A 23,626-nucleotide genomic window follows, 5' to 3' on the forward strand; every position below is an offset into this window, starting at 1 on the left:
ACGACACAGCCCATCGGTTGAACTGGGACGCTGCTTGCTTTCAAAGATAATAAGAGTGCTTTTGATTGACACATCATCATTATTAACAAAATTCCAATTCTTTATGCCGTGCTGGAAAGCATGTAAGAAGTGATACTATACTGTTTAAAAAAAATAATTTTCAGTCATATAATTCACGTGCATCATCTGTAGTCATTCGGAATCAATATTTTTTAGTGACATTATATTTTAAAAAAACAACATTTAAATAAAATACATTGTACTCATCAGAGATCATTACATGTATTGGTGTTGTGTGCCTTTTTCTTGTTTTGTTTTGCTTTCGCAGAATGTTTCGGGTCAATTTTCCATCTGCACATGGCCAACTATAAAAGAAATAGGTTATCATTATTAAGACAAAATATGTTTTTTTTTTTTTTTTTTTTTTTACCAAGGCTACCAGAAGCGGGTGGCGGGTTCGTTGGCAATCGCACCCACTTTTAAAAATATATCATTTTTGACACAAAATAAATTCATTAGTCATGTGTTTGGACTAACGATGCAAAATGTAGAATTAATATATGATTAATAAAGGGTTTACCTCCTCAGCTGCCGTCTTTCTTGGTTTTTTCGGAAAACGATGCATCCGCACGCCTTGTCCGGCATTAGAGGAACAACCGACAGCCACACAACAAATGACCAGGTCTAAGATGTGACCTTGGTCAAATGTGTCTAGTATAGCAGAGAGTTCTTCGATTTTATTTTCCCATGTTATTGTCAACCGGAAAGTTAAAGTCTCCCGTTATGACAAAATAGTTGTAGTCAGTACAAATAACTGACAGCAGTTCTGTAAAGTCATCCATACATTTTCTATTTTATCTTGGAGGCCTATAAATTATTAAAACAATATCCTTTGGGTCACCTTTAACTAAAAAACAGAGATCTTCAAAAGAGATAAAATCACCCAGTATAATTTCTTTACACTGAAATAATGACTTAAAAATAACAGCAATCAATACCAGCGCCTTTTTTCCCTTATTCGACACTTGTTCATAAAATAAAAATTTGCTGTTTTTGCCTCATTTAAAAGGGTATTGCAGCTACTTTCTGTTAACCACGTTTTATTTAGTAATAAAAAGTCCAGATCATAGGTTGTAATGATATCATTATTCAACTGATTTATTACCCAGTGACCTCGCAGAGATAACTGGAGACAATGGTTCGATAGATTCACATATTATCCTCACTAAGTTTGTAGTTCTACTTTTTTTGTGCCATATTTCTTTGACCAACTTTGTGTCCCTTGTAATTACAGGGATCCAAAATGCCTGATCTCCATAGGGGTCTGGCTTATTCTGGAAAAGACCCCGCAGATATCAGTCAGATTTGCAGATAAGGTTCTTCATGGGTGGAGGAGGGGCCCTTCGCATTTCAGTGCATGGTGGTTTCAGGCGAGGGGGGATGGGAGGCAAATCTTGTCGTGGTGTGCGTTGGATTCCAATATTGACAATAGCCTTCATCCTGTCCGTAACACCTAGCAGAGAATTTAGGCTAATAAAGAGTGAGTTTTGTGTTGGGCTTTGCTCCAATGGGGCAGGGAGATTCAACCTGCTGGCTCATCTCATTTGTCATTCTCTCCTCCGATTGTTTGAATGACGCTGATGAATCCGTCTTTGCCTCGTGTCGCCTTATCTCTTGGCCAAAAACTAACTTGGGCTAACCCAAGCACAGTGTTAGGGTGGCACTGAACCCCCAAGCCACCCTCAGAACCCTCACTGAAAAGGAAGCACGTTTTCGTCTCTCGTTGACCTGATGACGTATTCCAACAAAGGTTAAGGAAAGGTGTCATAAAAGTTTTATTTGACTCTACTATTGCCAGATCTCTCCCAAAGTCAGCTGGGATGGCTCCAGGTCACCTGTGGCTGTTACTCTCGTCAGGATAAGTGGTAAAGAAGATGGATGGACTATTTTAAGTTTTTCTCTATTTCAATGTTGAAGTGAAGTGTTAATATTCAAACTGCATCATGTTGTAGTGGCTTACAATAACAAATACAGGTACTTAGGTCCTCTGCCTAATTTTTGATGAGCAAGTTTAGGCCTATTCCGTAACTGTATTTAAATGACGGTGGTATTTTTTAGAGGTTGTACTTGGTGAAAAAAAGTTGGAGAACCACTGCTGTGCACGATTGATGGCGATGTGAATACCATGCACCACGTGTGGAAACTAAATATAATTTGCCGTTTAGCTGAGGCTCTACTGTTAGTTGTTGTTGTTTTTTTTAGGTCGGTGGAAGGCTGTGGACATGCTGTCCCATTCTGACTCAGAATGTAATGACGCGGCCACAGTCGTGCAGCTGTAAACCCGCTGTGTTGGCTTCATTCAAATCAACGTGTGTCGTGTCACATCTCCGGTGGCCTGCAGCATGTGTGTGTGAGAGCGAGATCCGTGGACCAATGAGAAGCCGCCCTGTTGGCCTCCAGGCCTCCCGTCATGCTCGTGTGCTTCCGCACTGAGCGCTACGTCAGCACTGACACGGAAACATGGCGGTGCCCGGAGGAGCAAAACGGCGGCGGCAGCGGCGGGCTTCGACCTCGGCGGCGGGGAGGTTGTTCGTCGCTCTTGTCGCGGGGCTGCTGTGCCACAGCGGCGTCGTTCAAGTGACCGCCGACGACGACGTGGCGGACGCCGTCGCGAAGACGCCGGACGCGGCGGACACGGCGGACGCGGCTCCCCACCGCCGCTTCGAGTACAAGTACAGTTTTAAGGGGCCACATCTGGTCCAGGCGGACGGCACTATCCCCTTCTGGATACACAGCGGCAGTAAGTCCAGATGTCAACGTCTTTCCCGGCATGCAGCACACACAGTGGCCGATAACGGCTAGCGGCGCTAACCTCAACATTGACGCCTCAGACCAGCAAACCTCTTTCAAATGCATGTCAACCTAAAGTTAGACACGCCACAAGCTTACAATGAACCTTTGGCTTGTTGCGTCACACCGATGATAGTAGACTCTACTGTACCTTTCTGCGCCCATTCATCAAGCACTGAGAAGGTACAGCATACAGCCACAATGGTGTTGTTTACATTTGGAAATTGATATGTTGTGATGTAGAGTGCATGACATGACATAGGAGAAGTCATGAGAAAACTCATTCAACCTTTTAAGGTGTTGCATTTTATCCAATATGAAATACAGGCACCATATTTTGTTTTTATACAGTGCCGTTTGAGATTCGAGTTCCATGACCACGCTCGTTACGCCAATCACTAAAATTTTCAAATCTTTTTTTCCCTCCATTATAATGAATGGAAATATCATTAATCAGTTCCAGCCTTCCACCAAAAACAACCCCAGAATTTTTGTAATTTTTTTTATGAGAAACATGAACACTATAATATTGTACTTTATAGAAAAAATAAGAATACAATAATGACATATTTAAATAGAATTAAACACTTTTTGTCACACTTCGCATCAATTGGATGGACATTTTGCTGCTCCTTCTGGTGTGCCCACCTTGGCCACCTGGGGGCAGTACAACAGACTGTTCATGAAGACTTGGTTTCGCTCAGCTTTTCTCAGCTCTTGGCAGAGGATAAAGAATACAGCAGTATCGTTGTATAGATTTATAAGAGTTAATGTATTTCTGTACTTCAATTCAAAAACTGTTTGTATATCTGCACGACTACAAATGTTTATGATTTTACTTACAGCCACATTTTAACATTTCTAACACATTAGAATGTTACATAGGAAGCAGACAAAATGATTTTAATATGGAAATGAGTTTGGAATTGGCCTTCTGAAAATTATTTTCTTGTTTGATGAATCTGTATATTTGATTTTCACTTGAAATTGCAATGCTGAAATACAATGAACTCTCCTACAATATTCTTTTTTTTTTTTTTTGCCGCACCTGTTTCACTGAGTACTGTTATAATCGTCTGTCAACGTGTGTTGCAGTACCTTTTGTGTTTTATATATGGTGTTTTCCAATATGTGGTAGCATTAGCATTAAGCTAGTGGACTAAAGACTAAGCTATGTTGTTACTGGGTGGGTCTCATTTCTTTATTGGTAACCTCATCGATCCAAAGGAGGGAGGAGTGGCAAATATTTGGAGAAATGACACTAACTAGGGCTGCAACAATTATTCAAATAATTCAGATACCATTTAAAAAAACGTCGAAGCAAACCCTGTGCCTCGAAGCTTCGCATCGATAATGTTTTCATACAGACTAGTGTTACCGCTTACTCGCGTAGAAATAAGGTGGCGTGATGGTGCCAAGCCAGGAGGAGAGAGTGTGTAAAAAAACAATGTCCAAGTTTGGTATCATTTCACACTTAGAAATGATGTTGACACTGAAGTGTTTCAAGCAAAGCAGAACTGGCTTACACAGCAGCACGTCGTACAGTTGGCTACACAAGTTAACGTAAACGTCGTTAGCTAATTTAATAGAGCCTACCACAGCTTGTTATCATGAATATACCCACAGGTGGTCAAGAATAGACACAACAGTAGGTGCACTTTTAATCACTTTCTTGAACAATCAATAATTCATACACTATCTGCTTGGCCACAACTGCCTCCCAGGGACACAACACTCAGACTGGCTAATGGTTAGCAAGTTAACAGCCAGCTGCTAACCTGAGCTAACAAAAGTCAACTTTACACTCTCATTCACTGACTCTCACATCACGCACCAGGCCAAGCGCCGCTTTCTAAAGCCACACACATTCAAAGTCATGGATGCTACAGTGTAGAACGTGAGGATGGTGACCCCAAGTGGATAAAAATAATACCAGCACCTTACAAGCATATTTTGTATTGGTATTTTTGTGTAATAATAATAATATCAAATATTTTTTTATATGATTACTTGAATAATATATGGGAACAATATTTGATAGCTGTAACTGAGACGTTCGCCCCCTGATGTCAGAATTTAACGGAGACATCAAAGTTTACGTCACATCATTGGCGTGTCACAAATCAGTCTTCCACTTAATCAATCTCAAAGATTTACATTTACGAGCCAGATGGTACACGTCCAGTTTATACACCACTGTTGAGGAGCTGAAAGACTTCTACAGAATAAACGGAGGGCTCGGCAAGTGCCCTAAAATCTTTGCTTTTGCCCTAAAAATTTTGCTTGCCTGTGGCAAACCTGAGCTTGCCCTGTTTGGTCAAGTGCACTCAAATGTTTGCTATCTCAGGGTTCGGTTTTATCACGGTATTAGTCTCACAGTACGATAGTTATTGCGGTATAATGGGAAAGCTCACGGTATTGTCGCAAGGTTGACAGTACAGGTGGGGCGAAGAGGTAAAAGCAGGAATACCAAAAAACATGTCTTTTTCTTCGAACATTCGCATAAAATAACATGGCATGGGAAACGTAGTAAGACACCTCATTTAACCCTTACATTAAAGCTGTCATATTTTGTGTCTACATGTGATAATAACAGTGTCGTGATGCATAAGCTCTTAAGTAGTTGTGTGACATGACATGAGAATTATCATGAGAAACCTTAATCAATGCTTAAAGCTGCTGTGCTTTCTCTAAACGCCAGACAATCTTAAGTCTTAAAAGATTGTCTTTAGGTCTGATGTGTGTTAAGAGTGGTTTCGTCCTGATTTTAGGGTCCGAAACAGGTCGGGCCAACAATCTTAAATAGTGAACGTGTTCAATATTTACGACCAAAACTCTTCATGTGTGTGGGGAACGCCTACTTTTCCCGAGTCATGACGCTGAGAATGGTGACGTGAAACAGAATGTAGCAAATCAAGAAGCACGAAAGACTGAGAAAAATGTCTTACCAAATGTTGTTTTTTGTAGAAAACAAGTCGTTTTTTGAGAACATTGCCATTTTACAAGGCTCTCGGCAAACTTAGGGGAACACTCGGGAAACATCAGCGCTTATCCGGAAGTGTTTCTTCTTCGGTTTTGTGAGCTCACGTGTGACCACGCGAGACTTTGAGATCGACAGCTGAGTAGAATCTTTGTGTGTGTGTGTAGTGATGTGTGTTGATATTATCAGAGCACATCACACACATGACAACCAAAACTGATGAATGCTTTGTTCGGGATCTGTAGCAGATAAAAAAAAAAGTGTTAGGGTTATGTGTATACTAGACTTTACACCAATCTGATCGGCTTGATCGGTAAAAAAAACAAACAAAAGCCAAACGGACGCAAACTCTGGACAACACCCGTCCATATAGCCGGGACAGTGACAAAGTTAGATTAAGCATGTCTGAAGCTCTATGTATACTTGACCTCACTTACGAAAGGAGGTAAAGACAATGTTGTGCTTATGTTGTTTACCTGAAAGATTTTCTCAATTAACTCTTGATTCTCATATCCCATGGTTAGTTTTGCAGCCCTTCTAACACCTGTTGCCAACAGCGCGTGCTATCTTAGTAGCTTAGTAGAGCACATGCAACACACCTACCAACAGCGCGCGTCATCTGTTAAAGCGAACATACAATTTAGTGCCTGCTTTTTTGGATCTTAGTGAATCAAGCCTCTTTGTGTTTACTTGTGATAATCAGAATGATGTAAGCTCTGCAGTACTTTTATGACAAAAAATATGAGAAACCTCATGGAAAGGTATCAGGTGCTCTAAGGCTTTTCTCTCATCTTCATGCTAGATGCCATCCCCAGTGCGGACCAGGTACGAATCGCGCCATCCCTCAAGAGTCAGCGTGGGTCCGTGTGGTCCAAAAACAAGGTGTCCTTTGAACACTGGGAGGCCGAGGTGACGTTTCGGGTGTCGGGAAGAGGCCGAATGGGAGCGGACGGCTTGGTAAGAAAATTTCAGCTCTTTAAATTTATCAATAATATACTGTAGCGTTAACTATTTACATCAAATTGTACCTTTTGGCCCTATTGTGGACACTTTTGATAAATGGATATTTTATACTAATGACAAAACCGATGTTAGTTTAAAAAAATCAGTGCAGTAAAAGAAGGGAATAAAAAGCATAAAAATGACCACGATCATTCTAAACGGGTAGAAAAGGCCTGCAGTTTAAGGTCCTGTCGTATACCAACACAGATGAGTCTGTATTAGCCACCACCCTGCACCCTGGCTGATTCCAGAAATGACTGTGTGTAATCATAAAGGTACAGATTTACCTACAATTAAAAAGAACAATAAGTCTCTCCTTCCTATGACGATGTCGAGGAAGGTGGAACAGTGTTTAGCCGGCGGCACGCCACAGTGACATAAGAAGCAGCACAAGTAAACCAAACGCAGGTGTGGTGAGTTTAAATAGCCCAAAGGCATCAGCTTCCTTTTCACTGGTTGCCTTACAGGTTGTGTGAGAATCCATCGTCTTTCCTCAGTCGTTGACCGCCAGCAACAAGTATAGCATGTGTACCTACAATAGTTGACTATTTATGGTAGAGCTTTTATGCTGACTCATCAGTTTTGTGTGCCGGGTCTCTGTTGGAAGGGGTGTTTAGAAATTCCTGACATAATTTCCCCCCCCCAAAAAGTATTGTAAATAATTCCATTGTTACCGTTGACATATACCAACAATAGGTATCGACAATGTCGCTGTCCAATATCTAAATTTCATGCTTAATGAGTTTTACTGGCATCAAATATATAATACAAATAAATATGAAAATATAAACACTTTTTTGAATAGTTTCACGCTTTAAACACATTTAAACTTATTAAAACACACATTTGAAAGTGTTCTTTATCGCCTGTTCTTGCTCGCTCGCTGCCAAGAAAGAACTATCATATACTTTGAGGAAACAAAAAGAAGACTTTCGCTCGTACAGTTTTACAAATAATAGGCAAAGCTTGCTTGCTTCCATTTGTTCATTTCTCACTTCCAGTTGAAGTTTACGGTAAATATGACATAAAACAAACACCCAAATGTCCAACCAAACCAAGGCCATCTAACAAAAGTGGGAACACAGGGGAACTAAACCCCTTAAAACTTTTAAGGCAACAATATGTTGTATATGTTCTCTGAATAGTGGTGTCACGGTAACAAAATTCGGACTTTGATACTATACCTGAATGAAGTACCTCAATACCAGTACTGGAACGATACCGCGGCAAAAATCTAAGCATCCGTAAATACAGTGGAATGAAAACTGACAAAACAACTTCAAACACTTTTATATTTTTTATTAATTCAAAACATTATGATAAACTTGAAAAATGATGTAATAATGGAATTAGCCCATTTTAACAGTCAGTATATGTTTGATATATACAAACATAAAAATCGATATATATCTCTACAATTTCTTGTTCATTATAATACCTGATGCCACAAAAGGCATTTGACCTGACGAATCCATCCATTTTCTACACCGTTTATCCTTACAAGCGTCGCGGGTGTGCTGGAGCCTATCCCAGCTAACTGGGGGCGAGAGGCGGGGTACACCCTGAACTGATCGCCAGCCAATAGCAGGACACATATAAACAAACAATCATTCATACTCACATTAAACACCAAGTTAATGGCAAGAGTGAGGAAGCTGTTGGAATGTCTGCTAGTTCTAGTTTGCATTGTTCTATTCAAGATCACTGTGAAGACCGGAGCAAGCTGGTCTGCGCAGACTTTGAGGCAAAATGGGGACTCAAGGTCTGGGCCTGCCATTGTCACTTATTTCTTTCTTTTTAGTTTTGTGCTACAATCACCAAAACATGACTGTTGCTTTTTTTATTTTTATTTTTTAAATAGACAAGCACTGAAACAAACTCTTATGTTGTACCGACAGGCCATCTGGTTCACCTCTGATCAAGGTCGCCAGGGACCTGTGTACGGCGCCTCCGACAAGTGGAACGGAGTCGGGATTTTCTTCGACTCCTTCGACAACGACGGAAAGGTCGGTGTCAAGTCAGCAGATTCAGTTTGCATAAGTATCTTAAAAGTTGTTAAATGAAGGATAAAGTAAACATTCCTCCCTCGAATTCTGAATGTTAGCATGCTGTGGCTAAGACTAGGAGAAGCAAATGAGCGGAATTGCAAGAGAGACAATTTGTTTGTTTTTTTGATGTAGCTCCCATAGTTAAATTGTCGACTGCTGACCACACATCGTAACCTTAACAGGAATTAACAATGTTGATAACTCCCTTGTTTATACAGATCATTTTGCAGTGTTCCTATTGCTATTTTCTTATGATTTACCCAAAGAAGCTAATTATTTAACATTGTTTGCTTGTCATCATGACAAATAGATCAGCAGGTTATGCTTGATCATGCTTAGGTATGAGGTTTGTGCATGTATTTGTCCAAGATTAACATGTTTTATGTCCCCTCCAGAAAAATAACCCAGTTATCATCGTCGTGGGAAACAATGGCAAACTTGTTTATAACCACAAATAGTAAGTAAACACTTCCTTTGCGCCGACGTCACTGCCGCCACCTCACATTTGAGCAACTTAAAAGAAGATTAGGAAATATGATTATATTTGCTTGAAAGTAAATAATCCCCTATCTTTCCCTAATCTCCCATGGGCCAGTGAAAGCTTGAAATCACTTTTTTCCTGCCTGCTGCTGTCGCAGTTTGTCTTAGAATCGGCACTGTTTACGCGAGCTGAGACTCATGGATTTTTTTCATGGACAGTATTCAATCAACACAGGGTCACGTCCGACAACTGGAGTATGTACAGACAAAAACATTGTGGCAATATATTGTGTTGTTATCACAGTTATAGTGACAGGAGGCCCTGAATGAAACTTCCCAAAGGTGGGGATTTTTGTCATAGTTTGTAATTTCCAGCTTCAGCTCTTTAAATATAACACTTTTTACATTGAAACCTTTGGCTCTATCTTGGCCACTTTGGATCATTTCAAACTCATGGAAACTAATTATTTAATTCCTTGTTATTTACTGGATTCAATTAGACAATATGGGTAAAGCGGGTTTCATTCTTTACTCAACAGGGAGGGGTTCACAGTGTCATGATGTTATTGCTGTCAACGTAGCGCTATAATACCCATTACTGATTCCCATGGCAGTGGAGATCACAGTAGTGACGCAGTAAATTGTGTTGGCAGTGACGGCAGCACACAAGCCTTGGGCACATGTTTGCGGGACTTCCGTAACAAACCGTATCCCGTCAGGGCCAAAGTGACGTATTACAAAAAGACACTAACGGTATGTGACACGACACTTGTTTTTTTGGAAATGTTTGGCCCACTTCTTTTGTCGATGTCGGCTGTAACGCTAATCCTGTGGTGCTTGCCAGGTGATGATCAACAACGGTTTCACTCCCGACAAAGATGACTTTGAATTCTGCACGAAAGTGGACAACATGATCATTCCCGCCGAGGGCTTCTTTGGCGTCTCGGCTGCGACTGGCGGATTAGCAGGTATTTTTCTGCGGTGAAAAACAGGGTTTCCAATTAGGCTTGTAAACCAGAGTTATGCTTTCAAATAGGGGTGGGTAAAAATATAAATTCATCAATGTGTTGCGATCACTGTTGCCACAGTTACCTTGAAAAAGTAACTTAGTTACTTATTACTTGATTTAAAAAGTAACTAAGTTAGAAAAAAAAGTAACATTTTCGTTACTTTCAGCAGTTGCCAAGTGGCAGGAATATCACTTATTCACAGTACAAAAAAACACTTTAGCTTAACCGTACACATTACCCAGTAATGTACGCCACAGACGTTACAGAATGATGCCATCAACATGAACCGATAACTTTTCGAAGCTGCACTCGACCAAACAACAACAACAATGGCGAGTAAAGCAATTAGCAGCAGCGTGAACGACTTAATTCTTTTTAATCTGACGTTTGGGGACAATTCAGATTCCACTGTAATTACGGAAGATAGGAAATGGACAAAAGACATTCGAACCACAATACCAACACAAAAACAGAGGTCGCCGTCCCGAAGCTGTACACAGAGTTAAGACAGCCGTTTCAGAATCGTTTAAGTCGGCAAAAAGAAGGACTGACATCTACCTACGTAACTATCAGTTCTCATTTAATTTCTAATTTGTGGGAATTGGTGTCAAATGTTCTGCAGATGAGAGCCCTGCAACGGAAGCCACACAGGGAGCAATATAAGTATTGGCCTCATTCTCAAATTCTTATATTTTGGCATAGTTTCCCCAATTTAATGTTTAAGATCATCAAACAAATGTAAATATCAGACAAATACAGTCCCCTCCAAAAGTATTGGAAGGGCAAGGTGAATTCTTTTGTTTTTGTTGTACACTGAAGATATTTGGGTTTAAGATCAAAAGTTCATTCCATCTTTTATTTCATGGTATTTACATCTACTAGATGTGTTGTAGATATGTGGTTGACAAACTCACAAGCGCCCCGAATCAGATAGCTCCAGAACTCCTAATAGTAGATAAATGCAATTAATTTTCTTATTTTAGTGAGACAAATACAATCCATCAGGTTAAATATCAGCACAAATCGGCAAAATGATGAAATGATGCTACATCTGAAACCACCCAGGAAAAAGTCTATTACACTGTCAGAATTTGATAGTTGACCAAAAAACTGCTGTTCAGCTGCTGAAACTATCAATGAGCTGTGTTGACTCAATACCATCTGACTTTTTCAAAACTATTGCGAAGTCCATCCGTCCATTTTCTGAGCCACTTATCCTCACAAGGGTCGCGGGAGTGCTGGAGCGTATCCCAGCTATCATCGGGCAGGAGACGAGGTACACCCTGAACCGGTTGCCAGCCAATCGCAGGGCACATACAAACAAAAAAACATTCACACTCACATTCACACCTACGGGCAATTTAGAGATGTCAGTTAACCTACCATGCATGTTTTTGGGATGTGGGAGGAAACCGGAGTGCCCGGAGAACACCCACGCAGGCACGGGGAGAACATGCAAACTCCACACAGGCGGGGTCGGGAATTGAACCCCGGTCCTCAGAACTGTGAGGCATACGCTCTAACCAGTCGTTCACCGTGCCGCCTATTGCAAAGTCTGTGCTAGCTGATTTGCAGCAAATAATCAATTGCTCATCAGTCAGGCGAGTTTCCTAACGCTCTTGAAGGACCTGCCATTAAACCTCTTCTAAAAAAAATAAAAAAAATAGAATGCTGGGCGCTTCCATGTTAGCAAGCTGTAGTCCCCTCAAATCTCCCTTTCATAGCTAAGATTGTTGAGAAAGTTATTTTTAATCAATTTAATCAACAGTCCTTAAATGGTCCATGTCCTACACGGAGGAAAGGAGTTATTTTGTAACCATTGATAGTGATCTATCTCATCAAATGGCAATGACCTATGGGGTCCCTCAAGGGCCAGTTCTTCGACCCCTCCTGTTCAGCCTGTATCTGCTACACTTGGGTCAAACTCTTTAGAACTTGAATTTCATCGTTCATAGCTATACAGATGACACACAGTTATATCTAGCAATGTCTCCAAATGACTACAGTCTAATTGAGGTGTCGTGTCATTGTCTAAAACAGATAAATAACTGGATGAGCCAAAGGTTTCTTCAATTAAGCCACAACAAAACGGACATAACTGTTTTTGGCAATAAAGAAAAGAGGATTGCTGTTAGGAAATACCTGGAGTCACTCTCTTTAAAAACCAAAGACCAAGTCCGAAACCTTGGTGTACTGATAGATTTCGACCTGACTTTCAACAGTCATATCAACTCAGTTACTAAAACTGCCTTCTACCAGCTGAAGAACATATCCAGAGTGAAGGCTTGCATGTGTCAAGCAGACCAGGAGAAGCACCTCCATGCTTTTATCTCAAGTAGATCTGGACTCTGCACTCCCCCAAAAGAGCACTAAACAGCTGCAGCTCATTCGGAATGCTGCAGCTCCGGTTCTGACCAGAACAAAGAGGTCAGAACATATTACTCCATTCTACAGACTCGGGTCAAATAGTGGAGTACAGAGTCCAAAGCAAACATGGTGAAGCAGCATTTACATGTTATACTGCACACAAATGGAATTTGTTGCCAACAGAAGTGACGTCAGTGTGAATATTTGTAAGTCCAGGTGAAAAAAAACACTGTTTGAATTGTATTTTTATTTTTCTCTTTGCTTTAAATGTTTTGAATCAGTTTTAATGAGTTGCCGTGTGTATGAAATGCGCTATATAAATGAATGTGCTTTGCTTTGCTTAATGTTACCTATTCTATGCGTTGTCCTCCCAGATGACCATGATGTCTTATCCTTCTTGTTATTCCAACTCACGGAACCGGGCCACACGCCGGTGAGTTCCATTTACTAGAACTCCTTTTCCAAACCCCACTGCTTGCGTGTGAACGAATCAGTCCAAGCTTCTTTTGAATTCACTCAAGCTTTTCTTTTTCTTTTTTTCTTTTTTTTTGTCTGCGGTGGCCCTCTTGAAGCCCCAACCTGAGGCAGAGATTCCTGAAGAAGACAAGGACAAGTACCAGGAGGAATTTCACAACTTCCAGCAAGAGCTTGACAAAAAGAAAGAGGAGTTCCAGAAAGAGCACCCTGACGTCCAAGGAGAGCCAAGTTAGTGTTGCGGTTGTGAAGTTCTACATAAAATTACAAATATATTCTTGTAAACTATTTTCTCTTAATCATGTGACTTCATCGTCATATGATTAGGACTTGTAAAATTCCAACTGTTCTTGTAATATTACCACACGATAGGTGTTGGGACATTCTCTCTTAATATTACTACTTATTCTCATAATACTATGTCATTTCTGCTAACATCGCAATATTTTGTAATTATGACTTTTTTACAATTACATACTCAGAACTATTCTGAAATAATTGAGAGAAATAATTCTCTCAATTTGACTCAATTCTCATAGTCATTAATTCAATTAGTATTATGAGGATTTTGTCTTGTAAAATTCAGACTTTACGACTATTCTTGTAACATTACAACACTTAAGATAAAACATTTTTCTTGTAATACTGCAGCTAATTTCGCGTCACGTTACAACATTTTTCTTGTAATATTATGATCTTATTCTTCTCACATTCCAACCATGTTATCTCGTAAAAGATTTTCTCATTATAATTTGACTTAATTCTTGTTTCATAACTGCCTTGTAAATTTCCCACTATTCTTCTAACAGACTTCTTACAACACTAAAGATATTACGGAAAAAATATTGTACTATATTTTATTATGTATATGTATTCCATTTATTTTCTCATAAAATTGAAAATATTCTTTTTACAATCTGTTTTCCCTGTAAAATGCTAACTTTATTTTTGTAACATTACTATCTTGTTCTTGTAACTTTTTTTCTTGTACAATTATTGACTTTAATGACTAAATCTCATTATTTAATTCTCATAACATTATGCCTTCGTTCCTGTATGTTGGGCATTATTTTAGTTAGATAATATATTTTTTTAATTCTGGTATATTGATTAAAAAATGTCTCTTGTCAAATTTACAACTTTATTTTTTTTTAACATTTTGACATATATGGTATTAATTATTTTTTTTTTTTATGATGACAAATGAGCTAACTTATTATTTCTACGCTGTTTGAATTTGTTTCTCCGCAGTTGACGAGTTGTACGAGAGTGTGAACGATCGAGAGATCCGTCAGGTGTTCGAGGGTCAGAACCGCATCCACCTGGAGATCAAGCAGCTCAACCGGCAGCTGGCCATGATTCTGGACGAACAGCGCCGCTATGTGACCATCGTCACTGATGAGATCTCCAAGAGGGGATCCAATATTGGCTCGGGGCAGGTAGGTTCCAATATGAAAAACTAAAATTGGAAAATCACATGTAATGTTATGACTTGTACTGCAGCATTCCAATTTTTTTTCCCACTTGAAATGTTTCGTCTCCTTGTAAAATTGTACATTTTTTGTCGTTATTCTCATCACATTACAACTATGTTCTCGTGACTATCTTGTAATATTACATTATTCTTGTAAAATGTGACTAATTTGTCAACTTATACCTTTTTTCTCGTAATTTGATTACTTTAGTCTTGTCACATGACTACTATGTTCTCATAACTTAATGATTACGAGGATAAAAATGTTTCCTGTAAAATTTGTCAACTTTATTTTTGTAATAGTTCAACTTTCATCTTGTAAAATTGTGACTTTTTCCCATTGCTTTAGAAATTTTTCTCGTAACTTAAAAACATTTTTGTCATGATATCATGACTTAATTCTCTTCACATTACAAATATATTCTCATAACTTGTCAATTACAATAGTCCAAACTTTTTCACGTGAAATTACAACCAGTATTACAACTTTCATCTTGTTTATTACTTTTTCTTTACATCCTTTTCTCTTGAAATTACATCTTAATTTTAATGTTTTTTTTGTAAGTTTACCATTTTTTTCTCCTAAAATGACAACTTTTAATTGTCTTACAAATTTTTCTTGTCAAATCAGGACGTAATTTTAGTGACATTACAACATTTTTGTAAGGTTATCGTTTTTCTAGTCAAATTGCACGTTTATTTTTATCCTATCGCTGTCGGGACAAGCCGAAAGCCACACGAACAATAGCAACTTTCATTTTGTAAATTGAGGACTTTTCTCGTCACTTCACAGCTTTTTTTTTTTTTTTTTTTGTAATATATGACTAGTTTTGTAACTTTTCAACTTAATTCTAGTAAAATCAACACTTTTTTCTTCTAACTTAACTTTTTTATCAGCATACTCTTGTCACATGACAACTTTCTTCTCATAACGTAGAAAATGACAACTTCATTTTAGTAAAATTACTTTTTCTTTTAACACTACCACATATTACATTTTAGAAAATACAACTTTTTCTCTAACATTACAATTAAGTCATAATCGTAAAATTATTACTTTTCCTGCGACGTTGCATACAAGATATTAGATTTTTGGTGTCGTGTTGCCATTTTATCCTTCTTCTAGGCCTGCCTTGCTGGCCAGTTGTTTACGCTCAAATCACATTTTTAAAACAAATCGAGACAAAGTTGTCCGTAGACTCTTATTTTGGTAGCCAATGGTAGCCCCTCCTACCATGCTGTTGTTTTTTTTTCGGTTTTTTTTTCCCTAGCTGGACGTGGCGAACCAACAGCTGGGCACTATCGTATCCTCCCAACAAGATCTGCTTAGGAACCTCAACGAGTTTAGGTGAGTCTGTTTTGTTTTTGAACATCCACTGAAAAACAAAACAAAGTGAAAATCCTGGCAGTTAAACCCCCCAAATCATATTTAATCTCAGGCTGCGCACATCTCAGGTGTCTGCCTGCCTGACTGCCTGGCCTGGTAATCCCATGAAAATGCTTATATGACATACATGAGAAAGTAAGTCTGTTTTTAAAGGTGCATATACAAGGCATGATACGCACACTAATACCTACCCACTCATAATCTTCTTAAACTTAAAGGGTCTTATACTAGAAAAAAAAACAACACCAAAAAAATGTGATTTCCTCGCGTTTGAGTGAGAGCCTGCCTGATTTGAAGATTTGAAATATATATATAAAACAATGTACTACATTACAGAATTAAAATCCTGATGGCTGTTTAATTTCTGTACCTAAATTGAATACCTAATAAAATATGTGTTTTAAATTACGTAAAATAAAGAAAATTCAAAATAATAGATCATGAAATATTGTCTGTGCTTTGCCCCCACAGAGGAGTATTAGAGCTACGCTAAAAAGAAATATTCAGATATGGAAATTGAGTTATACAATTACAAGAATAAAATGTATATATTATAAAGAAATATCTTTAGCGTCTGAGACGGTAACACAACAAAAGTCAGCTTTTTATTATGCCATCCTTGTACACCGTATAAGCCATGCGTCCGAAGACGCTGATTGATCGTACTTTATGCATCCCTGCTAAGTTTTGTGCGTCTCAGACGCGGGATGCACATCAGACGAGATCCCTGTGTATACAAATTACTATACGTTTTGTAGTAGCTTTGTACATGTGCGTTTAAGAGGCGGGGCCTGGTGGGGTGGCATGTGACGTCGGCGAGTCTGCGTGTGAGTGTCTGCGGTGAGAGCTGTGGCCGACAGCAGCTTCTACGTGTGTGCAATCCTCTTCTCCAAAAATAGTACTTAATTCTGGTATGATTACTTCCCCCCCCCCCCCACCCCCCCTGTAAAATTATAGCCTAGTAGTTCATCTTTATTCTCGTAACATCACTTTTTTCTCATAACATTGTCATTTTATTTTCATAACTCACATTTTTTTCTGGAAGTATAATTACTTTATTCTCATAGCATTACGACTTTTCGTTATATTGTTATAACCAAAAAATAGGTCAAAAGGCTATGAGAACAAAGTCGTAATATTATGAGAAAAAAAGTCGTAATAGGACTGTCGCATTTCTTTCAAGAAAGAACTATTCTTGTAACATGATCTTTGTCTTTTTTCTCATTTTCTGATGTTATTCGATAAAGATATACACCTTTATTTTCACAACATTGCAACTTTTTTTACTTGAGCCAATATTACTTTTTTGTATCATTTCATCAACTTTTTCTCATAACATGACACGCTTGTTCTTGGAAATAAATAATAAAACAAATTCTAGTACTATTCAGGCTTTTTGTCTCCTACCACAACAATCTTTTTCTCATAAAATCACAATTAATTGACACCCCTTTTTTTCTTGCAATGTTAACAGCTTTATTCTCGTAACGTTACGACCTTTGTCACTTCCTTTCTAATGATGTGAGCATTTCTTTCCTTTTGAGCGTGGCCCTAATACTCCTTTGTGGGGCGTGCTGTTTTGATGATTAAATAATGTCTCCTTTTGTGGCCGTCACCGTTTGATTGTGTCTTAATTTGAGCGTGCCATCTGCATGACGAATTAATCAGAATGATATTAAAGATTTCACTTTATGTAACATTAATCTGTACCATGCATCATAAAAGCAAGCTGTCTGTGTGGCCTAAATCCCATGTATACATGATTTTTCTTTATTATAATAATAATAATAATTATTATTATTATAACGTTGTACCACGCCTCTCGCCCGAAGATAGCTGGGATAGGCTCCAGCACGCCCGCGACCCTAGTGAGGAGAAGCGGAACGGAAGATGAATGAATGAATGAATGAATGAATAACGTTGACCCACAACTCTCAGGTAGGAGGTGTCTTGCTGATCATTTGATTGACGGCAGCAAAAGGCCAGTCCAGAGTGGTTTATGGGGTCACAAGATGAAGATTAGACGCCGGCTTTATTATTCAACACTCACTTTCTCAAGGGAGATTTTCTTTATTATTTATGAAAACAAATTAGATTTTGTTGATTCGCATAGAAAAGGCCACGTCTTAGCCGCATATCAGATTAGGCGACTTTAAATACATCTGTCATACATGGCCGCAACACGGTCTGTACTACAAATGACGCTCTGCTGGACTTCTTTTCATCTGTCTTTTTTTTTTTTCCCCTCCTCCATCCTAATCGTCTTAGACGTGTTTTAAGATGATAAGAGAGAGTTACTGCTTACTGCCTGCCTCTATTCAACTGGAAGAAATGTAATTTTCTTCTGACCTATTGTATGAACAAGGTGACCCAATGAAAACATGGGATTAAACCCTTTTTTTTAATTATTATTGAAGTACTTGAAACAATATGAAATACAATATTTTATGATGAATTACATTTTTACATTATATTCATGTGTGTGTGTGTGTGTGTGTGAATAAAAAAGAAATGGGCAAAATATCTTTTTGGGTTATTTTATAATTTATGGCAATTTTTCAAAAGGTATCAAGGAGACTGCCCAAATATTACAGAAAAAAAGTCATTGTTACGAGAATAGTCTTGGATTGTATCTTTGTAAAATTATGACTTTTTCATGAAAAAAACAATTATGACTTTAGTCGTCTTTTTCTCGTAATATTACATCGTTCTTGAAACTTCAGCATTTTTGTCATATTACAGCTTTAATATTAACTCCTTTTTTTTCTTGTAACATTAAGACTCCGACTTTTTCTTGTCTTGTTACCAATTCTCATTGCATCAGGATGTCTTTGTAGTATGACCAGACATGCAAACACCAAAGGCATGAAAAAGGTGACCAAAAAAACAGCATTTTGGATGGGGGAGTCTGGGGGAAGCCCCCCGCAGAGAATTTCTTATTTATTTTAACATAAATTAAGCAATCTGGAAGACTCTGAAGAGTACAATAAGCCAAAATAAACACATTTTCTTCAAGCAGAAAAACATTTATTTACACTGCTCAAGTACATGTTGATGTACAAATTTAGGATTAAAATTAAATTTGTTGAATTTCTTTGCTTTTTTTTGTTTTGGCTTCCAACTTGAGCCAGGCCCACCTGCACTTGATGCCTGCTTCAAGCTGTGCCACATGAATAGTGTCCTCCTCTTTAAGCACTCCCATTCTGGAAAACAATTGACTAAAATCATTGTCTGTTTCACTTCATATTTCACTATTCACTATTACCAACGTCAAAGGTTAAACCCAAATGCATCTGCCAGGAAAATATTAAGTACAATATTATTTCTGCTTTTATTGGCCATTTCTGAATTTGATGTTAGATCATTCTGTGTTGACATAATCCTTAACATCGCTCCGTCGCTTAATACATTTAACATTAACATCCGTAAACTGCTTACATAATTGTAGCCGCATTTCCTAATTAATTAATACAAGATGTACTAGCGGGTCAACTCGTTTCCGATGTTAACGTGTGCTTCGCGGTTCCGCTGGGACCGCAAGCAGGGCCACGACCCGCAGCACCTCAACGGCAAAATACAAAAGACCAGTGTAACAAATACGACACTGATCTGATGAGCAAAAATGTTGCTTAAACATAAGCGTAACAATAGAGGATGTCCGCTCCAGAGGTGGGTAGAGTAGCCAAACATTATCCTCAAGTAAGAGTTCTGTTACTTGACAATAATGTGACTCAAGTAAAAGTAAAAAGAATTACTTGAGTAAAAAGTACAAGTGAAATGATTACTCAAGTACTGAGTAAATAGTAACTTTTTTTTTCACCACAGTATGAACATCAATTCAAAATAAAAATTACAAAATAAAATGTGAATGTGGAAATTCTGACGTCGCTGTGAGTGTGTGTGTGTGTGTGTATGCACACTCAAAACTACAAAAAAAACATCTGCAATTTACTGCACGGTGTTTTCTCAAGTTATAAGTGAGCTGAAAGATCGACGTTTGGGCAGACAGTGCCAGACAAATACTACAATACGTTCGTCTAAATGGTAGGTCTAGCAATGCTCCGCAGAGCTGTTGGAACGGATTCCAGCGGTTTTGATGCCCTGTTTAGTCGTCGTTTGGCGAGCCGAAGCAGGCATGGGTTTCGTTATGTGCAGTATACATATCCTCTCCCATTGACTGCACATCACAAATCTAACGCAGCTATTGTTAAATTTGTCATTTGATGAGCGATTTGTGCCACATACACACACAACAGCCTTCCGCCGCAGAAGTTTGGTTGAACGGACAACTAGTTAGTTTTTTTTTTTGGCATGATTAGGGCCGACAGTAACTTTCCGATGTCTCAATAAAAGACACTTTTGCCACGTGACAGAAAAACATGCAAATAATAAGCTATTTTTTTCACAAATAGAGGATAGGTTCCAAAATGCTGGGGTCCACCATACTTTATTCTCGTAACTACTTTGTTTTCATGTCATTACGACTTTACATTTTTCTTGCAGTATTCCAAAATCTTTCTGGTAGCATTGTGACTTTTCTTGTAATATTACAGTCTTATTTTTGGAGCGTTCCACCTTTTTGTAATAAAAAAAATGTTACAGCATTATTACTGTAATGTTGGCCATTTTTCTCATACTATTACGGCATTGGGGGGGGGGAAACCCCTACATTATTATTGCAACTTTTTTTTCCTCGTAGCAATGCATGTTTTTGTCATAACATTGCATTTTTTTCAGGTAGCATAACCACTTGTGCCGGCAAAAAAAATTTCTGGTACCATAACTTTTTTTTTTGGGTGGGATTACATCTTTTTTTCTTGTAATACACATGAACAAATGTGCTGACATTATTGTTCGAGCGTGCTAATTCTGTCTGCTAGCATCACGGCTAGTAGTAGTAGTAGTACCCTTTCAGCCCTTGTAATCTGATGTCGGAACATGTTTTTATAAGGGATTAATTTGGCAATCATGACCTGTTTTATCAGATGGTAATTTTCTGCTTTTCAAACTTTGGCTATACAGATCCTCTGGTGAATAGAGATTAAAAGATTAGACGGGAAACAATTTGTATCACTGTTTTAAAAAAAAAAAAAAAAAAAAGGGGGACGATACCCACCGTATGGTACGTCATGTTTGCCAACATGAAAATCTGAATATTTTGGTTCGATTTTGGTTAAATTTGTATTGGTCAATTTTTATACGGCTTTTGATCTCCACGTGAACCGTTTCTATGAATTCCTCTATCAAAATATATTGCCGTTTATATTTGAGTTTTCTTGTAAATTGCTTCTTTTTTGTCAAAAGAATATGGCTAGTCTTGTAGCATTACGGCTTTTTCTTTCATTATTACTTTTCTCTGAATTTCCGACTTAAGTCTCAAAACATGGTAACTTTACTGTCTTTATATTTTAACTTGACATTTTAACTAGCCGAAAAATCTATCTCAATTGTGTGGTCCCCCACCCCCCCCCAACGACATTCTTTATCTCTGCAGGAACGCCTTTTACGAATCTCTGAAGCAGATAGGCGCGTCCCAGCAGCAGCAGCATCATCAGCAGGGCGGCGGTGTGGCCACGTATGAGAGCGTTCAGCATTTCAACGACATCAAGGAGCACCTGCATTCAGTCAGACGCGACTTGGAGCACCTGGTACAGCGTGGCGCTCAGGTCAGAACACTGAATTAACTTTAGCATCAGAGCGTTATTTTTTTTCCTGCATACTAATATGTGGACTCACTGCAGAACCCTGGTGAGAAGGTCCAAAAGTGCCCCGAAGTTCCACCCATGCCCTCGTGCTTGTCCACTGTCCATTTTGTCATATTCATCGTGGTCCAGTCAGTTCTGTTCTTGTGTTACATCATGTACAAGTAAGTTTATGTTTTTATTTATTTTAATAATTGAAATTAAATGAGCCCTTAATGCCTCAAGATCCGGCCCACCACATCATTTTATGTGGCCCGTGAAAGCAAATCATGTGTGCCAACTTTCATATTTCTTGCTAAAATCTGTACTAAAATTTCAAATTGTCATATGTAATAAATAATTGCATGGCTATATTTGAAGCATTTCTTGTTACAAAACCATTTTAACAGTAGCTTGAACAATGCTTGAACAAACTATTATCCTTCACTTCTGATTTCAAAACTAGTTATCCATCCATTTGTAGTGTACAGTGTATGTTATATGTTGAGGCGATTCAACAATTTTATGGTTTCACAGTCATAACAGGCTGGCCCTCTGAGGGAAACCATAACTATAATGTGGCCTGTGACAAAAATGAGTTTGACACTCCTGCACTAATATGTCATTTTTCTCTATTGCAGAAGCCAACAGGAAGCAGCAGCCAAGAAGTTTTTTTGATGCCAAAAAAACATTTGAATCCAAATGAGTTTGTAAATGAGGGAATGTTTATTTTGGGTGATTTTTTTTTTTGTTTTTTTTTTTGTTTTTTTTTTTTCCCCCCACCTCCTCAAATTTTCTAAGTTATTGTATCTGGAAGGAAAATATGATTTATGTGGAAGAATTTAGTTTTAATGAATTGCTTCCAGAGTCTTAATTTGGTGCTGTTTGCAACATGTGACACGCAAAACTTAATCCTGGCAGTATTTTTGTCAAATCACATCTTTTTGAATTTTTGTTTAAAAAAGGAAAAAGGAAAAACTCTGCCTTACTGGTTTCCGGGCACTTTGCTGACAACAAACCTGTCCTTTTTTTTTTTTAAATGTGCAATTTTGTATGAATAAAGCTGGAAACTTGGTGGAATCTGACACTCTCTACTGAGGTATATTTCCAAAAACTCCTTGTTTACAGAAACGTATGTGGCAAATTGGACGGCCCGCCCGCCCCCCCCCCCCCCCCCCGGTATCGGGCTCATGTACCGGCGGTTGGGCCGTCCAATTCTCCATCGCTCGCTCCATGTGCCACGCGTACATGGCTCCATACAATAGACACACTGTAGCCCAAATAACACATAACACTTTAGGGAAGATGCATTTTTTGGGGGGTTGTAGGCATAGCTTGATGGCTAAATACATGCTGTAGTAATGGGCAAAGTTATAACGAACTGGCAATTGTGCCGAATAGCCACTGATGGAATGACGGCATTTGGTAAAGATTAGACTTTACACCGATCTGATCGGTATCGGCCGATAATTAGCATTTTATGCTGATAGGCTTTAATGTCATAATTCGCCGATATTGATCGCCTCCGCAAAAGACATTTACGCTGCGTCGGTATATTTTGAATCCAAAAGCTAGTTTATTTTTAGCCTTGTCTCGTGTCTTTTGACATAGGACTGTAAATATCTGACCGCCAATTAAGTTATTTAGGAAAAAACATATGTCGGCGGTGTGGGACAGACGGCACGTAATGCGTGGATCAGACTACAAGACAAATTTGGTCTTTCACGATTGCACTATGTCAGACTACTGCAATCAAATCTTGTATTCCGATACCACCGCATCCCGTTTTTTACGATCACTGGGCTTTATCTTGTTAACTCAAACACGACCGGATACACGCGTTGCCACGACAACAACAATCGATCGCGTCGTG

At 38.6% G+C, this 23,626-nt stretch overlaps 1 protein-coding gene across 1 annotated transcript; it reads left to right on the forward strand.

Moving 5' to 3' along the window:
* Positions 1-2,413: 2,413 nt before the first annotated feature.
* lman1 (lectin, mannose-binding, 1) lies at positions 2,414-22,838 on the forward strand. The gene is made up of 13 exons (XM_061800008.1): positions 2,414-2,800; positions 6,633-6,787; positions 8,731-8,838; positions 9,276-9,337; positions 10,014-10,113; positions 10,205-10,328; positions 13,112-13,170; positions 13,310-13,442; positions 14,463-14,650; positions 15,957-16,033; positions 21,567-21,738; positions 21,814-21,938; positions 22,395-22,838. The coding sequence occupies exons 1-13, from the start codon at positions 2,521-2,523 to the stop codon at positions 22,429-22,431; spliced, it is 1,620 nt and encodes a 539-aa protein (XP_061655992.1). The 5' UTR covers positions 2,414-2,520; the 3' UTR covers positions 22,432-22,838.
* The last annotated feature ends 788 nt before the right edge of the window (positions 22,839-23,626 follow it).

The sequence above is a fragment of the Phyllopteryx taeniolatus genome, chromosome 15 (assembly GCF_024500385.1).
Source record: "Phyllopteryx taeniolatus isolate TA_2022b chromosome 15, UOR_Ptae_1.2, whole genome shotgun sequence".
Lineage (NCBI taxonomy): Eukaryota > Metazoa > Chordata > Actinopteri > Syngnathiformes > Syngnathidae > Phyllopteryx > Phyllopteryx taeniolatus.

Excerpts from the sequence above, each read along its gene's own strand:
- lman1 (XM_061800008.1), top strand. The coding sequence starts at position 2,521 with ATGGCGGTGCCCGGAGGAGCAAAACGGCGGCGGCAGCGGCGGGCTTCG. Across the intron at positions 6,788-8,730 it reads GAATGGGAGCGGACGGCTTG|GCCATCTGGTTCACCTCTGA; the intron begins GTAAGAAAATTT and ends TTGTACCGACAG. Across the intron at positions 9,338-10,013 it reads CTTGTTTATAACCACAAATA|TGACGGCAGCACACAAGCCT; the intron begins GTAAGTAAACAC and ends TTGTGTTGGCAG.